The following is a 16,064-nucleotide window of genomic DNA, read 5'->3' on the forward strand; positions in this document are numbered from 1 at the left end:
CATTTAGAATGCATTCCACAATTTTTGTGCACATGATGCGGTTTTTTTTTCCGCGTAAAAAACGCAGCATGTTCAATAATTTTGCGGATTTCCCACTATATTATTGCATTGGGAACCTCCGGAAAAATCCGCAAAAAAACGCACCAAAAACGCAGTAAAAACACAGTGAAAACGCAAGAAAAACGCATGCGGATTTCTTGCAGAAAATGTCCTGTTTTGCTCAGGAAATTTCTGCAAGAAATCCTGAACGTGTGCACATAGCCTAAAATATTTACAAAAGTGTGAGGGGTGTACTCACATTTGTGATCTACTGTAGGTTGTCTCTACAGTGCTCCTCACACACACATGAAGACCACACAGTGCTCCCAGCAAAGTATGATGCTGCCACAGCACACTCGCAATACGATGCCCCTATAGTCCCCCCACAATATGATGCCTCCATAGTCCCCCCACAATATGATGCACCCAGTGTGCCCCCAGAGAGTATTATGCCACATATAGTATGATGGCCCCAACAGCCCCTCACAGAACATGATAGCCCAAATGGCCGCTGAAGTCCCCCCCGATAGCACCCCAAAGGGTGTGATGGTCTTCACAGACCTCCCACAGGGTGCAACACTCCCGACAGTCTTCCACAGGGTGCAACACTCCCGACAGTCTCCCACAGGGTGTAACACTCCTGACAGTCTCCCACAGGGTGCGACACTCCCGACAGTCTCCCACAGTGTGCGACACTCCCGACAGTCTCCCACAGGGTGCGACACTCCCGACAGTCTCCCACAGGGTGTAACACTCCTGACAGTCTCCCACAGGGTGCGACACTCCCGACAGTCTCCCACAGGGTGCGACACTCCCGACAGTCTCCCACAGGGTGCGACACTCCCGACAGTCTCCCACAGGGTGCGACACTCCCGACAGTCTCCCACAGGGTGCGACACTCCCGACAGTCTCCCACAGGGTGCGACACTCCCGACAGTCTCCCACAGGGTGCGACACTCCCGACAGTCTCCCACAGGGTGCGACACTCCCGACAGTCTCCCACAGGGTGCGACACTCCCGACAGTCTCCCACAGGGTGCGACACTCCCGACAGTCTTCCACAGGGTGCGACACTCCCGTCAGTCTCCCACAGGGTGCGACACTCCCGTCAGTCTCCCACAGGGTGCGACACTCCCGACAGTCTCCCACAGGGTGCGACACTCCCGACAGTCTCCCACAAGGTGCGACACTCCCGACAGTCTCCCACAAGGTGCGACACTCCCGACAGTCTCCCACAAGGTGCGACACTCCCGACAGTCTCCCACAGGGTGCGACACTCCCGACAGTCTCCCACAGGGTGCGACACTCCCGACAGTCTCCCACAGGGTGCGACACTCCCGACAGTCTCCCACAGGGTGTGATACTCCCCAAGTCTCCCATACAGTATGATGCTGTCGCACAGTATGGTAACCCCTTACAGTTCTTCTCAATTTTCTTTCATGAGTACTAACTGCCAAAATAAAAAAAATGTTCACTTACCTCCTTTCTCCCAATGCGCTGCTCAAGTCTGTGCAGTGTTTGGACTGAGAGTCTGCGCAGTAAATGTGATCTAGTTATATCATTAGGGCTAAGGATGTGTGGTCTGGCACCATTATCGGTATGCCGCTGCTACCTGCCCTTTGTATTTGTAGGTGTGATGCAGTGACCCCTGTAACAGGTAGGGGGCGCTGCATGGTCTCCCCGGTATGTGCACGGAGTTGTATTGAGGCCGTGAGAATAGACCTGCAGTGATGTCAGGATCACGTGACCAGCCATGTGATCCATTACTGTGGGTGTGGTTACAGGTACATAACGTGACCAGGGTGTGGGTCACATGGTCCCTGGGTTCCTGTGTGGTTCCAGTGAGTGGACCTGAGTGGTGAGGTTACAGGGGGTTCCTGAGCGCTGTGTGTGGGCTGTGTACGCTCCTGTGCTGGAAGACCTGGTAGGAGGCTTCCTGGAGAGCACATGCTGGCGTGAGAGGTCCTGGGAGGTGTACCAGGACCCCTGAGCAACACACAGTGGAACTTGGGGAAGCTACAGTCCTTCGGTGGCTCTGGACTGACTGATGTGTGCCGGCCAGGCAAGTTGGTGAACCACGTAAGGCAGTTTCCCCAGGAGAGAGGACTGACAAGGAGTCAGCAGACGGAGCAGGAGCTCCCATAAGGTACCTCCACAAGCCGTTGGTACTTGTAACCTGGACTGTGTGGTAACCCACGGCAACTGGTCAGTGAGGACCAGCATGTTTAGTGTCCGTGAGTCCAACCCGTAGTTAAAGTGTTTGAAGATGCAAGTTAATGTCACCAGTTGGTGCCTGTGATGTTCTATGAACTGTGCATAACCCGGTTTATGAGGCTTAATAAACCGTATGGACTGCTTTGTTTTAAAAACCCGTGCCCGTGTGCTTGAATATCGCAGCCAAGCGAGTGTCCCCCAACACACTCAGTAAGAATAGTCTTACATAGGGTATTGGAGTAGCAGAGGCAAAACTGATAGAAATAAATAAATGGTTATGGTCCCATCGATGAAAGGCTGCCTTGCCGCCACTGGTGGTCTTACATGTATTTGCTAATTTCTGCACTAAGTTCCTTAATTTTGTAAGCGTATTTTACATGACAGCAAAGCAGTGTACACGTCATATATGCGAGGTTTTCATACATCTTGGTGCATACAGTGTGCTACTGTGCTCTTTGATATTTATATATCTTAATTTTTTGGGGACAAAAAGTGCGTCTTGGGCTCCGTTCCCACTGTCAGGAAGTAGCAGCACTTTTGATGCAGCGTATGTTCACTGTGTACAAAGTGCTGCCTTCTATTGAGTGCAGGTAAATCCGCATGTGTTCTCTGAACCATGAGGATTTACTGCATCCAATACATTGTATTGGTGAAAGTTCTGTTGCGGAGACTAGCGTATCCACAAGAAAAATTGACATTCTGCGGTTCTGAAAGACGCACCTCATGTCCGTCTCCGTGGGTGATCCACAGGTGCACATGTACTCATAGTAGACATGGGATTTCTAGAAATCCCATCCACTCTGCTGTAACATAAATACACAGTATCAAACCTGCAGCAATTCCTGATCGTGGGCTTGTACCCTTATAGTCCGAAGAATACGGTAATAGTCACTGCAACTTGCACTCTTCACATTTGCTTCATTCTGTTAGAAGTGCTGGTCAGTTTTTTTGTCTTTTCTTGCATTACCGTCTGAGATTATCCACATGCCAGTTATTTTTTTTGTTGTTCACAAAAGAAGCGACACGTCCTGATCTTGACTTGTTTTGTGGAGCAAACTCAAACATTCATGTTAATGGTTCCGCAAAACAATGGCCACATGGAGTTGCATTCATGTGCTGTCCGTTATTCCCCAAATAATGTTATGAATTTTGGAAAACCTCTGGCACTTATGGTTTTCTTATAAGAAGAACGGATGATGCAGAGATGGTAAAAAACAGATTCCCTGACCAAAAGTTGATGACATTTGGGTCCAGCGCTCTGATGGAAATTGTTCAGTTTTTCAGATGAGAAAATAAACTGACTTGTTAATGAGGCCTGAGAAAATATCTCTGCAGTCTGTGATCTAGGTTTTTGCGCCAATATCAGAAGTGGATCCCGCACATGTGAACTTGGCTGTCTTTGCAGATATTGATGACACCACCTTTTGGTTTTTATAAACAATTCTGTGCAATTTGTTTTTGGATCATTTTATGACCTCCCACGTGAAAATTGCCGTAAAAAATTGCTTCATCTGTGTACTGGCTGAGTCATTTTACAGTATAAAATATTTTTGAATTTTTTTAGATCTGTTGTCATTGTAATAATTTTATTCCTTTCTGTATTATTTATTGTGCCATAAGATCAATGGGAATACATCCGAGGTCATTTCTATGTGCTCTGTAATATAGGTGGTTGAGGTTATTGAAGAGAAGAATGGTGCAGCTTGTTCGGAGCTGGTTTCATTTAGACATGCCCACATCGCAAACCCCAGACTACAGGTAGGAAATTGTCGCTCATCTACTTCTCACATTAGCATTTTTTTACTAGGTTATTTTAAAGGGGTGATTAACCCCTTGTCAAATACAATATTCTCTTGTGTAAAATAGTAATACTGGCTTCCTGCACTGACGGCGTTTTGATGATGACAGTAGCAGGTCTGCTGGCGCTCAGGTGACATTATTGTTCCACATGAGCGCTGTAGCCTATCAATGGTCGCTGATTGGCTGCAGCTTTCACACCTTCCTTGGGCATCCAAGTTTCGTCAAGTGTGAGTGTGATTGGCTGCTGTGCTCACATGGCATAACAGTATCACCCACGGACCAGCCACCGGCATCGCTAGAATGCTGCCAGTGTAGGAAGTGAGTATCTGCATTTAAAGAGGTATCCCCTAAAAATCAAGTTATTTCATGTCCACGGGAACTTGCTGATCGTTGGGGTTACGATTGTTGGGACCCTCAGCGATTATTGGGAATAACCCTCTAAGGGTGGTTTCACACTTGCGTTTTTGTCTGCAGCGTTTTTTGCACAAAAAACGCATGCGTTTTTTTTCCCCTATATTTAACATTGAAAACTCATGCGTTTTTTTTGTACGCGTTTGGTCGCGTTTTCAAACGCATGCGTTTTTTTCTGCATGCGTTCATTTTCAGAAATGCTACCTGCAGTATTTTCGTTTGCCGCGAAAAAACGCATGCGTTTTTTCGCGGCAAAAAAATGCATTGCTGTCTATGTAAACGCATGCGTTTTTAAGCACATGCGTTTGCGTTAAAAACGCATGCGTTTTTATTGGAAAAAAACAGAAAACACACTGAAAAGTCACCCACCACCATCAAGGTGATAAAAGGATCCAAACCCTAACCCTACCCCTAACCTCACCCCTAACCGTTTAATGAACATTTTCTGACAGTCATAGTGCCACGTATTTCAGTGCCACGTATTTCAGTGCCACAATATTTCAGTGCCACGTATTTCAGTGCCACGATATTTCAGTGCCACGATATTTCAGTGCCACGATATTTCATGGCACTTATATACGTATATACGTATATAAACGTATTTCAGTGCCACGCATTTCAGGTTAGGGGTAGGGGTAGGGTTAGGGGTAGGGTTTTTTCTTGTTTTCTTGTGGTTTTCTATAAAAACGCATGCGTCTAAAAAACGCATGCGTTTTACCGCGTTTACATGCGTTTTTTCACACATGCGGTTTTTAAAAAAACGCATGCAGATAAAAACGCAAGTGTGAAACCAGCCTAAGTCTAGAGGTGCGTTGTTCAAGTAGTGGACAACCCTGTTAATAATTTATTTGCATTCTATATGACACAATATGTGATCCTAATTAGAAATACTGTTGAGACTTCATTATTGTGCACGTATTGCTAATTGTCTCTTTCTACCATTCAGCTGTGTGCTCCAGAAGACAAATGTCAGCAGATGTTGGAACCTCCATATGATGAAATGATTGCAGCCCATTTAAGGTGACTTAGCAGCAGTTGAAGGGGATGAAAAGTTTTTGGGATATGCTTGTATAATAGATGAAAGTAGTTGAGGTTCTAGAGCTCCATTCACACCGTACCCCTCAAATATGGCATTTATGAAACAGGCAGTCCCCTCTGGTTCTATGATAAAGCGAACCTGTCGGGTAATTTATTCTGCCTTTTCTGAAAGCAGGGTAATAATAATAATAATAATAATAATCTTTATTTATATAGCGCCAACATATTCCGCAGCGCTTTACAGTTTAACAGTTTCAAACACAACAGTCATAGGTAGTGTTGAGCATTCCGATACCGCAAGTATCGGGTATCGGCCGATATTTGCTGTATCGGAATTCCGATACCGAGATCCGATACTTTTGTGGTATCGGGTATCGGTATCGAAACAACATTAATGTGTAAAAGAAAGAATTAAAATAAAAAATATTGCTATACTCACCTCTCCGACGCAGCCTGGACCTCACCGAGGGAACCGGCAGCGTTCTTTGCTTAAAATGCGCGCTTTTCCTTCCTTCCGTGGCCGCGACGCGACCAATCACAGCAAGCCGTGACGTAATTTTCAGGTCCTTCTAGGCATTCAGTATTTTAAAATTACGTTCCGGCTTTGTGATTGGTCGCGTCGCGGTCACATGGGCGACGCGACCAATCACAAGCCGTGACGTCACGGGAGGCAGGAGACGCGCGCATTTTAAAATGCGCGCGTCTCCTGCCTCCCGTGACGTCACGGCTTGTGATTGGTCGCGTCGCCCATGTGACCGCGACGCGACCAATCACAAACCAGAACGTAATTTTAAAATCCTGAAGGACCTGAAATTACGTCACGGCTTGCTGTGATTGGTTGCGTCGCGGCCACATGGGCGACGCGACCAATCACAAGCCGTGACGTCACGGGAGGCTGGACACGCGCGCATTTTAAAATGCGCGCGTCTCCTGCCTCCCGTGACGTCACGGCTTGTGATTGGTCGCGTCGCCCATGTGACCGCGACGCGACCAATCACAAAGCCGGAACGTAATTTTAAAATACTGAATGCCTAGAAGGACCTGAAAATTACGTCACGGCTTGCTGTGATTGGTCGCGTCGCGGCCACATGGGCGGCACGCGACCAATCAGAAGCCGTGACGTCACGGAAGGAACGAAAAGCGCGCATTTTAAGCAAAGAACGCTGCTGGTTCCCTCGGTGAGGTCCAGGCTGCGTCGGAGAGGTGAGTATAGCAATATTTTTTATTTTAATTCTTTATTTTACACATTAATATGGTTCCCAGGGCCTGAAGGAGAGTTTCCTCTCCTTCAGACCCTGGGAACCATCAGGGATACCGTCCGATACTTGAGTCCCATTGACTTGTATTGGTATCGGGTATCGGTATCGGATTAGATCCGATACTTTGCCGGTATCGGCCGATACTTTCCGATACCGATACTTTCAAGTATCGGACGGTATCGCTCAACACTAGTCATAGGTAACAATGTTAACAATACAGTAATAAAGCAGAATAAAACAAAATACGACGACCCTGCTCGTGAGAGCTTACAATCTACAGGGTACAATAAAGGGAGAGATGCTGGGTCCTGCGGTGTGTCGGCTTACGTTATTGTGAGCAGGGTTTCCAAGTGAATAGAAAACGACTCCTAATAGCCGTGAGCATTCTAAGTGCCCTCCCCCCACACAGTGATTGACAGCCCTTTATGAGTGTGTTTAGAGAGCGCTGACAATCACTGTCCACTGTGTGCAGAATTATTAGAGAACTCTTGTGACCACATAACTTTTATGCAGATTTTCCAACTCCATTGTATAAACTTGAATGCTTATTGGAGGAAGCAGATCAGGTGATGTGTTTGCGTAATAAGGGAGGGTGAGGCCTAAGGATACAACACCCTTTATTAAGGTGTTCAGAATTATTAGGCAGCTTGTTTTTACCCTTCGCCACGACAGCACCCCACATGAGAGAGAGGGATCCGCCCATAGGAACAGGAAACCTACAGAATAAAAGGAGGCGGTCCCCTCTCCTCCTCAGTTTAGGTTTCCTGTTTCTATGGGAACCCCGAAGTACCTGCAGTCCAAAAAAGGATTCCTGGGCCATGCACCCGCCTGCGTCAGTCTCTGGTGGAACGGCAGGGGCTGCGGTGCCAGAAGCAGCGGCGGGGGAGCCACTGTTTGCAGCCTCCCCCCTCGTCTGATCGTCGCCATGGTCCGGGTTCGGTACCGCTGGGCCGCCCGGATCCATGAGGACGCGCGCGCTCAGCGGCCGGCTTCTTATCCAGCAGCCGCCGCATGGTAAGGAGGAGCGGCGCGTCTAACCCGGAAGTCGCTGGAGCACTTCCGGGTTGGGTCCGGGGAGGCAGGAGATTCGGCGCCAGATTTAAAAGTGCAGCACTAGCGTCGGCCGGTGTGTGTAAGTATGGCTTCACCGGCCGATGTAGCGCACTTGTCTGCAACAGAGCAGTCTCCCAGTAAGGAGACAAGCGCCAGGAGCAGCACCAAAAGTGGAGATCGATCCCAGGAAAAACGATCTGCCACCAGACAGAAAGGTCTTTCAGCCAAGAATCCGCCTCCAGAACCGGTACCTGTCAGCTTCACTGGGTGAGTTTTAAAAGAGTCTCTTCCCATATGCTGATATATGTTCCTCCTATATCCCCTTCCTCTAGACTAAGAAAAGGACACATAAAACCAAACACAAAGAATGTGCCTTATGCTTGCAACCCCTCCCGGACTCATATACTAAGAGGTTATGTGCAGAGTGCATCGTACTGACCTTACGGCAAGAAAACGTAATGACCCCGTCTGACGTTAGAGCCATAATTCGTGAAGAGATGCAAGGTCTGGCCCATACAAGTAGCACCAGTACCCGCCAGCCCAGCAGGTCCCGATCTCCAGTAAGCTCGGAGTCAGAGGTAGTGCAAAAATCCTCTGATGAAGAGGAGTCCCAGCAAAGTTCATCAGAATATGAAGGAGGGCTTTGTCTACCAAATAGTAGCGTAGACAGTTTAATTAAAGCCGTCAGGAGCACGATGGGGTGCCCAGATGAGAAGGGAAAGAAGTCAGCGCAGGACATCATGTTCGCGGGATTAGGACAAAGAAAACGAAGGTCCTTCCCCACCATACCCACAATTAAGGAGCTGGTTAAGAAAGAGTGGGAAAAACAACATACAAGAGGATTCTTGCCATCCTCTGCTAAAAGACGCTACCCCTTCAGTGACGAAGAACTTAGTTCCTGGCAAAAAAATTCCAAAAGTTGATGCGGCAGTGGCTTCAACTTCTAAACAGTCGGTCTTGCCTGTGGAGGACTCAGGGACTCTAACGGATCCGTTAGACCGAAAGGCAGAAGCCTTACTTAAGAGGTCATGGGAGGCAAATACGGGGGCATTCAGGCCAGCCATTGCTAGCACCTGCACTGCAAGGTCACTGCTAGTATGGACAGAGCAGCTGGAGGAACAAATTAGAGGTGGAGCTTCGAGGAATACAATTCTGTCGAAAATCCCTCTAATGAAAGACGCAGTAGCATTTCTAGCAGATGCGTCGGTAGATTCACTACGCCTAACAGCCAGGTCAGCCGGCCTAGTAAACACAGCACGGCGAGCACTCTGGTTGAAGAATTGGAAAGGGGACGCACAGGCCAAAGCAAAACTTTGCGCGATCCCCTGCCAGGGTGAGTTCCTATTTGGGAAAGCTCTGGACGAGCTCTTAAATAAAGCAGGAGAGCGGAAGAAAGGCTTCCCTAACCAGTACCTTCCCTCTTACAGGAGAGCTTTCAGGAGACGCCCCTTCACCAGGAATAAACCTACTGAGCAAAGGGAGCGCTGGGAGGCAAAGGATCCAAAACAAAAAGGTGCTCTGTTTTCCGGATCCTATAACCAAAAACGCAACAAGTACCGTTAATTATGAAGTGGGCGGTAGATTGAAGTATTTCTCTTCTAAATGGAAATTAATAACATCTAGTCCTTGGATTCTGGACATTATTGGGAATGGATTAAAGTTAGAATTTGATAGAATCCCTTGGGATTCTTTTATTGTAACATCTCCGAGAGGTCAACAACAACAAGAAGCTCTGGAATCAGAGATCCTATCGCTTCTATCTAAAAAAGTATTGATAGAAGTTCCCCGGGATCAAGAAGGGAGGGGGTTCTATTCCCCTTTATTCTTGATCAATAAACCGGATGGTTCATTCAGAACCATCATAAACCTCAAAAAACTAAATTCCTTTTTACGTAACCACACTTTCAAAATGGAATCCATTAGTTCTACCATCAAGCTTTTGTTCCCTAGGTGTGTCATGGCCGGGATAGACCTAAAAGATGCATACTATCATCTTCCAATACATGCCGAACACCAGCAGTATCTAAGAGTAGCGGTCATCCTGGAGGGACAGGTTCGTCACTTCCAATATGTGGCAATGCCATTTGGGCTTTCTATGGCCCCCCGCATTTTTACAAAAGTGATGTTAGAGGTAATGGCTCATCTACGCCAACGGGACACTTTAATAATACCCTACCTAGATGACTTTCTAGTAGTAGGGAATTCTGTAGCTCAATGTAAATTGCGGTTATCTAACACAATCTCATCCCTGCAGGAGTTGGGTTGGATTATCAACTTCGAAAAGTCCAGGCTGAATCCAGACACTACTCAAATGTTTCTAGGGATCCAGCTAGACTCAGTAAGTCAAAAAAGCTTCCTCCCGCATTCAAAGAAAAGGACTATACAGTCAAAGGTGTCAGAAGCGATAAAGAACCCCTACATGACACTAAGGAAGGCTATGTCCTTACTGGGATCATTGTCCTCATGTATCCCGGCTGTACCATGGGCTCAATTTCATACCCGCCAATTACAGTTCAAAGTACTGTCAGCCCAGGGACGGGTAGGACACCTAGAGAGTAAACTAACTCTCTCTAGAGATGTCATAGAATCTCTATCCTGGTGGCTAGATATGGGACACCTGTCAGGGGGTGTACCATGGATAATAGATCCATCCAGAATAATTACTACAGACGCCAGCCCTACGGGATGGGGTGCACATATGGAGGATGATATAGTCCAGGATACCTGGAATCAGTCAGAATCATCATGTTCATCAAATTGGAAAGAGTTAACAGCAGTAGGGAAAGCCTTAAATTATTTTCTTCCACAGATCCAAGGAGCAGATGTAAGAGTTTTCTCAGACAACTCCACCACAGTGGCCTATGTAAACCGCCAGGGCGGTACACGGTCAGGAAGTCTGATGACCATCGCAGGGGAGATCTTCCAGTTCGCAGAGGCTCATCTTGCGTCCCTAACAGCCCTACACATCAGAGGCATAGAGAATACCAAAGCGGACTACCTCAGCCGAAACAGGCTGCGCCAGGGAGAATGGTCCTTAAACAGAGCCGTGTTCAGACTAATAACAAAAGCATGGGGAGTGCCTCAGATAGATCTATTTGCCACAAGAGGCAACAGACAGGTAGAAAGATTCGCTTCCCTGAACTCCATGGATCACCCAGACATGCTGGACTCTCTACACCATCCTTGGAACTTCAAACTGGCGTACGCCTTTCCTCCAATGTCTCTGATTCCGCTAGTGATCAGGAAGATCAGGAGGGAGCAAGCAAGGATAATCCTCATTGCACCCTTCTGGCCAAAAAGACCGTGGTTCTCCTGCCTCCAGAGCATGTGTCTATCCGATCCATGGATTCTTCCATTGGACAAGGAACTACTGTTCCAGGGGCCGTTTTTCCACCCGCAAGTGAAAGGGCTTCACTTGACGGCGTGGAACTTGAGCGGCAATTATTAACTTCAAGGGGTTTCTCAGAACAACTAGTAAACACCCTGCTACTAAGTAGGAAAAGATCTACCACCCTGATATATAGCAGGGTATGGAAAAAATTCTTAGACTTTCATACAGTACCATTCACTAAGCAGGTTCCGATAACACCTATTCTAGAGTTCCTACAAAAAGGTAGAGAATTAGGACTATCAGTGAACACCTTAAGAGTCCAGATATCAGCGTTAGGAGCCTTATATGGATATAATATAGCCGCTGATAGATGGGTCTCCAGATTCATTAAGTCTTGTGAACGGAGTAACCCAGTACATATTCCCCGTCTACCTCCGTGGGATTTAAATCTAGTGCTAGAAGCCTTAACCAGCTCCCCATTTGAGCCTCTAGATTCTATACCTCTAAATGTCCTCACATATAAGGTAGCCCTCTTGGTAGCTCTGACCTCAGCCAGACGTGTTAGTGACATCCAGGCCCTATCAGTAGACCCACCATTCTTACTGATATTCCATGACCGAATAGTCCTAAAACCAGACCCCTCATACCTCCCTAAGGTAGCATCCACCTACCACAGGTCACAGGAAATATTTCTCCCTTCCTTTTTTGATTCTCCTGTAACCCCTGAACAACATAAGTTCCACACCTTAGATGTCAGAAGAGCCATCCTGACTTATATAGAAAGGTGTCAAACATGGAGGGAGAGTAGGGCTCTGTTTATCTCCTTTCAGGGCCACAAGAAAGGACATGGGGTCACGAGAGCTACCATATCTCGGTGGATCAGAGATGCTATCTGCTTGGCCTATACATCGAAAGGCGAGATTCCTCCAGTGGGTATTAAAGCGCACTCAACACGAGCCATGGCTTCCTCCTGGGCGGAACAAGCGGATGTCCCGATCCATCTAATATGTAAGGCCGCAACTTGGTCTACACCTTCTACCTTTTACAACCATTATAGACTTGATCTATCTTCATCGTCTGATTTGACATTTGGTAGAGCTGTGCTTAGTACAGTTATCCCACCCGAGTAATGACTCTCTGAAAGTCTCTCATGTGGGGTGCTGTCGTGGCGAAGGGTAAAAAGCCGGATTACTCACCGGTAATGCTCTTTTAATGAGTCCACGACAGCACCCATTTACAACCCTCCCTGATTATGCACAGCCCTTTCTTTAATTCACAAATAATGGTTGTATAGAGTTTTTAAGATATTTTGCTGAATAAGAATTAATACTAAAGCTTTTGCGGTTCCCTTTTTATACTCTGTAAACTAAACTGAGGAGGAGAGGGGACCGCCTCCTTTTATTCTGTAGGTTTCCTGTTCCTATGGGCGGATCCCTCTCTCTCATGTGGGGTGCTGTCGTGGACTCATTAAAAGAGCATTACCGGTGAGTAATCCGGCTTTTCCTTAGGAAAAATGGGCCAAAAAGATATTTAACTGACTGTGAAAAGTTACAAATTGTTCCAAGTTTTACAGAGGGATACAGCACTTTTGAAAAATATTGGGGAGTGATCAGAGAATCATCAAAAATTTTGTTTGGAATAGTCAATAGAGTCGCAAACAATGTATTGATAAAACAAGATGCACATTGACTGCAAAACATTCGAGAAGAATCCAACATAAAACGACCAGGAATCAATCATCCCCCGGTGTTTTTATATTCCAAAACTGTAATCTCCCTGAAAGGCCCAGAAGTGCAAGGTGTTCAGTGCTCAGATAAATGGCCAAGGTGAGAAAGACTGAAACCCGTCCACCACTCAACAAGACACATATGTTGAAACAACAAGACACATATGTTGAAACAACAAGACACATATGTTGAACCATCAAAACTGGGCCAAGAAAGGCTTGCCAAGCAGTGGAGTACTTTGATGCATGCGATGGAGCAATGTCCTGCATAAAAATCATAGTTTTCTTGAAAGATGCAGACTTTTTCCTGTACCACTGCTACTAAAAACTTGCTTTCGGTGGGAGAGTTGATTTTAAGTCCATCTTCAACCCAAAGAGGTCCAACTAGCTCATCTTTAATAATTACAGCCCATACCAGTACCCCACATCCATCTTGCTGGCATCTGAGTCGAAGTGGAGGTCAGTGCCCATTACTGACCCAGCCACAGGCCCATCCATCTGGTCCATCGAGTACCTCTCATCACATCAGTCCAGAAAACCTTTTTTGTAAAATCTGTCATCAGATATTTCTTGGCCCAATCTTGACTTTTCAACTTCTGTGTCTTGTTCAGTGGTGGTCAGATTTCAGCCTTCCTCACCTTGGTCATGTCCCTAAGCACTGAACACCTTGTACTTCTAGGCACTCCAGGGCGGTTGCAGTTCTGGAATATGTAATATGACCGTACTGGTGGATAATGGGCTCCTGGTCCATTCACGCTTGATTCTACTCCAATCTTTGCCAGTTAAAGCACCATTCCAGCATTTTGTTTTGTTTTTTATTTCAGCCCTGGAGATACGTTACTAATGTAATGTAATGTAGCCCTATTGACTACTTACAACAAAACTTTTGATGGTTCTGTGGTGACATCCCAATATTGTAAAAAGCAAGCCACTTAATAATTCTTCCCACCTTGATAAAGGGTGTTGATATCCTTGGGTCAAATCCTCCTTATTACACAAATACAAATTATCTGATCTGCTTCATGCAATAAGCATTTAAGATTATGCAGAATAAAATAATAAGAAACACAGCTTGGAGTCGGCAAATCTGCATAAAAATGATGATGTGGTACAAATACGTCTGTAATAATAATTGTGCAGAGTGTATGTGGGTGGGGTGAAGAAGAGTCTCACCTGTCCTGGAGTCCTGTCAGAATTTATATATTTTTTATTCCTAATCATACAAACCTTTCTATAAGAGAGCTCTGCTTCTTTCAGTCATTTGCATAAATCACCTGCCAGTTCCCTTTAATTTGCTTATTTTCCATATCGTGCTCTCCCTCCTGGGACGGATGGCATAACAGTGCAGTGACACAAGTATCACATCCTCACCAGGTAGTCAGTCACTTACTTTAGAACAAGAGCAGAGACAATCAAAGTACCTAATAAATAGCTCAGACGAGTGTTGTTTCTTAAGGAGGATCCTGGACATTTGCTTGGCCCCCATGTCTACAAGCCTCACTTATAAGAGACACAGGATATCAATCGCTACCATGATGGAAGCTGAAGCAGCTGTCAGGAGCTTCATACGGCAAAAGACTTAAAGGTCTATTTCCATCTCCAAGATCCCAACCCAGTATGTAGTAGGTGTTATAATAATTATATTAGCAAATACCTCTAATTGGAAATGTAGTACAGTTTTTCTGATTCTCTATGTCTCTTTTCTCTTGTGCATGCATTGCAGGACCTTAGGTATCCATGGTTGCGATCACAAGCTACTAGCTGTCACTATACCAGTGGTCTTAGCCATGGATACCTAAGGTCCTGCAATGCCTGCACATGAGGTAAGAGATATAGCGAATCAGAAAAATTTTACTACATTTCTAATTAGAGGTACTTGCGAATATTATTATTATTGTTACACCTACTACATATTGGGGTGGGATCTTGGAGATCGGAATACCCTTTTAAATGTAAAGATGGCTGCATTTAAATGTCTTATTAAACAGATAGCGAAAGGGAAAAATGCCGAACATGGGCCATAAATAGGAAGCCCGTTGCATGTAAGTATTTATCCAGCATTAATAGCGACAGCGTCCTTACACAAAAGTGCACATTGAAGCAAATCTTAGTAATATATGCCAATAACGAGAGCATCAGTCCGAGTAGTTATGGCACACGTCCCTTGCAATACAACAAACACAACTCACTGCTGTCACACGACTGTAAAATGACAAGAATGTTATATAGTACAAGCAAATTACATAAAACCTGCTGATAACATCTTGGATTGATGGATATTTTGTGTAGTATTTATTAGGACACATTTTAGTAACGTCCTGTCATGTATTTTTAGTTTCTGTTACTGTCTCCCATATTTTGTCTTTAGGTGCACTTACGCCGTTTCCAACCATGACTTTGTGGAGGCTTACAAGTGCCAGGCGGTTGTCGTTCAATATCCTTTTTACTGATGGGATGCTCTAGTATTGATATGTTTCATCAGACATTTCTTAGAAAGGTTTGTTTCTGTAGTTCCATCCACCATTCTAAATGTTTTCTTAACATTCATTACATCATTTCTGAAAAATTTCCAAGCGCATAAAGATGAAAATTGGTGAGTAATGACTAGTGTGTGATTTATTCCACATGGTGGCAAAGCTGCTGGAAAGAGTGGCTTCGGCTGTGGGGGACATGGCAGTATCATGTATTACATGGGTAGCCATTCAGTGATATTGCAGGGTAACTGTATGGCTGCCAAAAGCCTTGAAGAAGGTGTTGTCCTTCATATCCACATAAGCTCGGCTTCACCACGTAGACTCCATAAGCGGCAGCGGGGTGGAGTGTCACCCGATCCATGGTCTCTTTGAGGGTATTAGATTACCTATTCCAATGGTTAAAAGCTCGCACCACCATATATCAGAAATTGAAGGCCTATCCTAACACTATTCTCTTTGTGTGATGGAAATAACTCTTGAAAACTAGGTAATCAGCCCTAAAAAGAAAACTGTTTTAGCACATACCGGTACATTATGTTCTTAGTTTGTTTCTGTTAAATGTAGAGGCATTTAATCCTCGACTCATCATAGCTTTTATCCCACAAAACTGTCATAAAATACTTTGAAAAGCCACAACATTTTTGGACAACTTGGAGTTACGCAAAAATGTTGCAGCTTTTGCCATTTTGACAAGCAGTGGTGTACCATATGCCAGAAATA

At 45.6% G+C, this 16,064-nt stretch overlaps 2 protein-coding genes across 3 annotated transcripts in view; both read left to right on the top strand.

The window, feature by feature from the left end:
- Window positions 1-16,064, top strand: part of PCID2 (PCI domain containing 2) — a 70,251-nt gene that overhangs the window by 14,709 nt on the left and 39,478 nt on the right. For both annotated transcript variants that reach the window (XM_077296961.1, XM_077296962.1), the window contains exons 3-6: window positions 3,921-4,010; window positions 5,410-5,483; window positions 15,239-15,304; window positions 15,422-15,463. In XM_077296961.1, coding sequence (XP_077153076.1) covers window positions 3,921-4,010; window positions 5,410-5,483; window positions 15,239-15,304; window positions 15,422-15,463 — 272 coding nt within the window. The remainder of the gene's footprint in view (window positions 1-3,920; window positions 4,011-5,409; window positions 5,484-15,238; window positions 15,305-15,421; window positions 15,464-16,064) is intronic.
- On the top strand, window positions 7,430-11,564 carry LOC143816503 (uncharacterized). The gene is made up of 3 exons (XM_077296959.1): window positions 7,430-9,146; window positions 9,241-10,151; window positions 10,623-11,564. Exons 1-3 carry the CDS (start codon window positions 8,984-8,986, stop codon window positions 11,259-11,261), a joined length of 1,713 nt encoding a protein of 570 aa, XP_077153074.1. The 5' UTR covers window positions 7,430-8,983; the 3' UTR covers window positions 11,262-11,564.

Source organism: Ranitomeya variabilis, chromosome 3, assembly GCF_051348905.1.
Source record: "Ranitomeya variabilis isolate aRanVar5 chromosome 3, aRanVar5.hap1, whole genome shotgun sequence".
Classification (NCBI taxonomy): domain Eukaryota; kingdom Metazoa; phylum Chordata; class Amphibia; order Anura; family Dendrobatidae; genus Ranitomeya; species Ranitomeya variabilis.

Bases quoted from the DNA above. Each gene is read 5' to 3' on its own strand.
- LOC143816503 (XM_077296959.1), top strand. From the start codon at position 8,984: ATGAAAGACGCAGTAGCATTTCTAGCAGATGCGTCGGTAGATTCACTA. The intron at 9,147-9,240 runs GTGAGTTCCTAT...TCCCTCTTACAG, and splicing joins TTGCGCGATCCCCTGCCAGG to GAGAGCTTTCAGGAGACGCC. The intron at 10,152-10,622 runs GTAAGTCAAAAA...TTTCTTCCACAG, and splicing joins TAGGGATCCAGCTAGACTCA to ATCCAAGGAGCAGATGTAAG.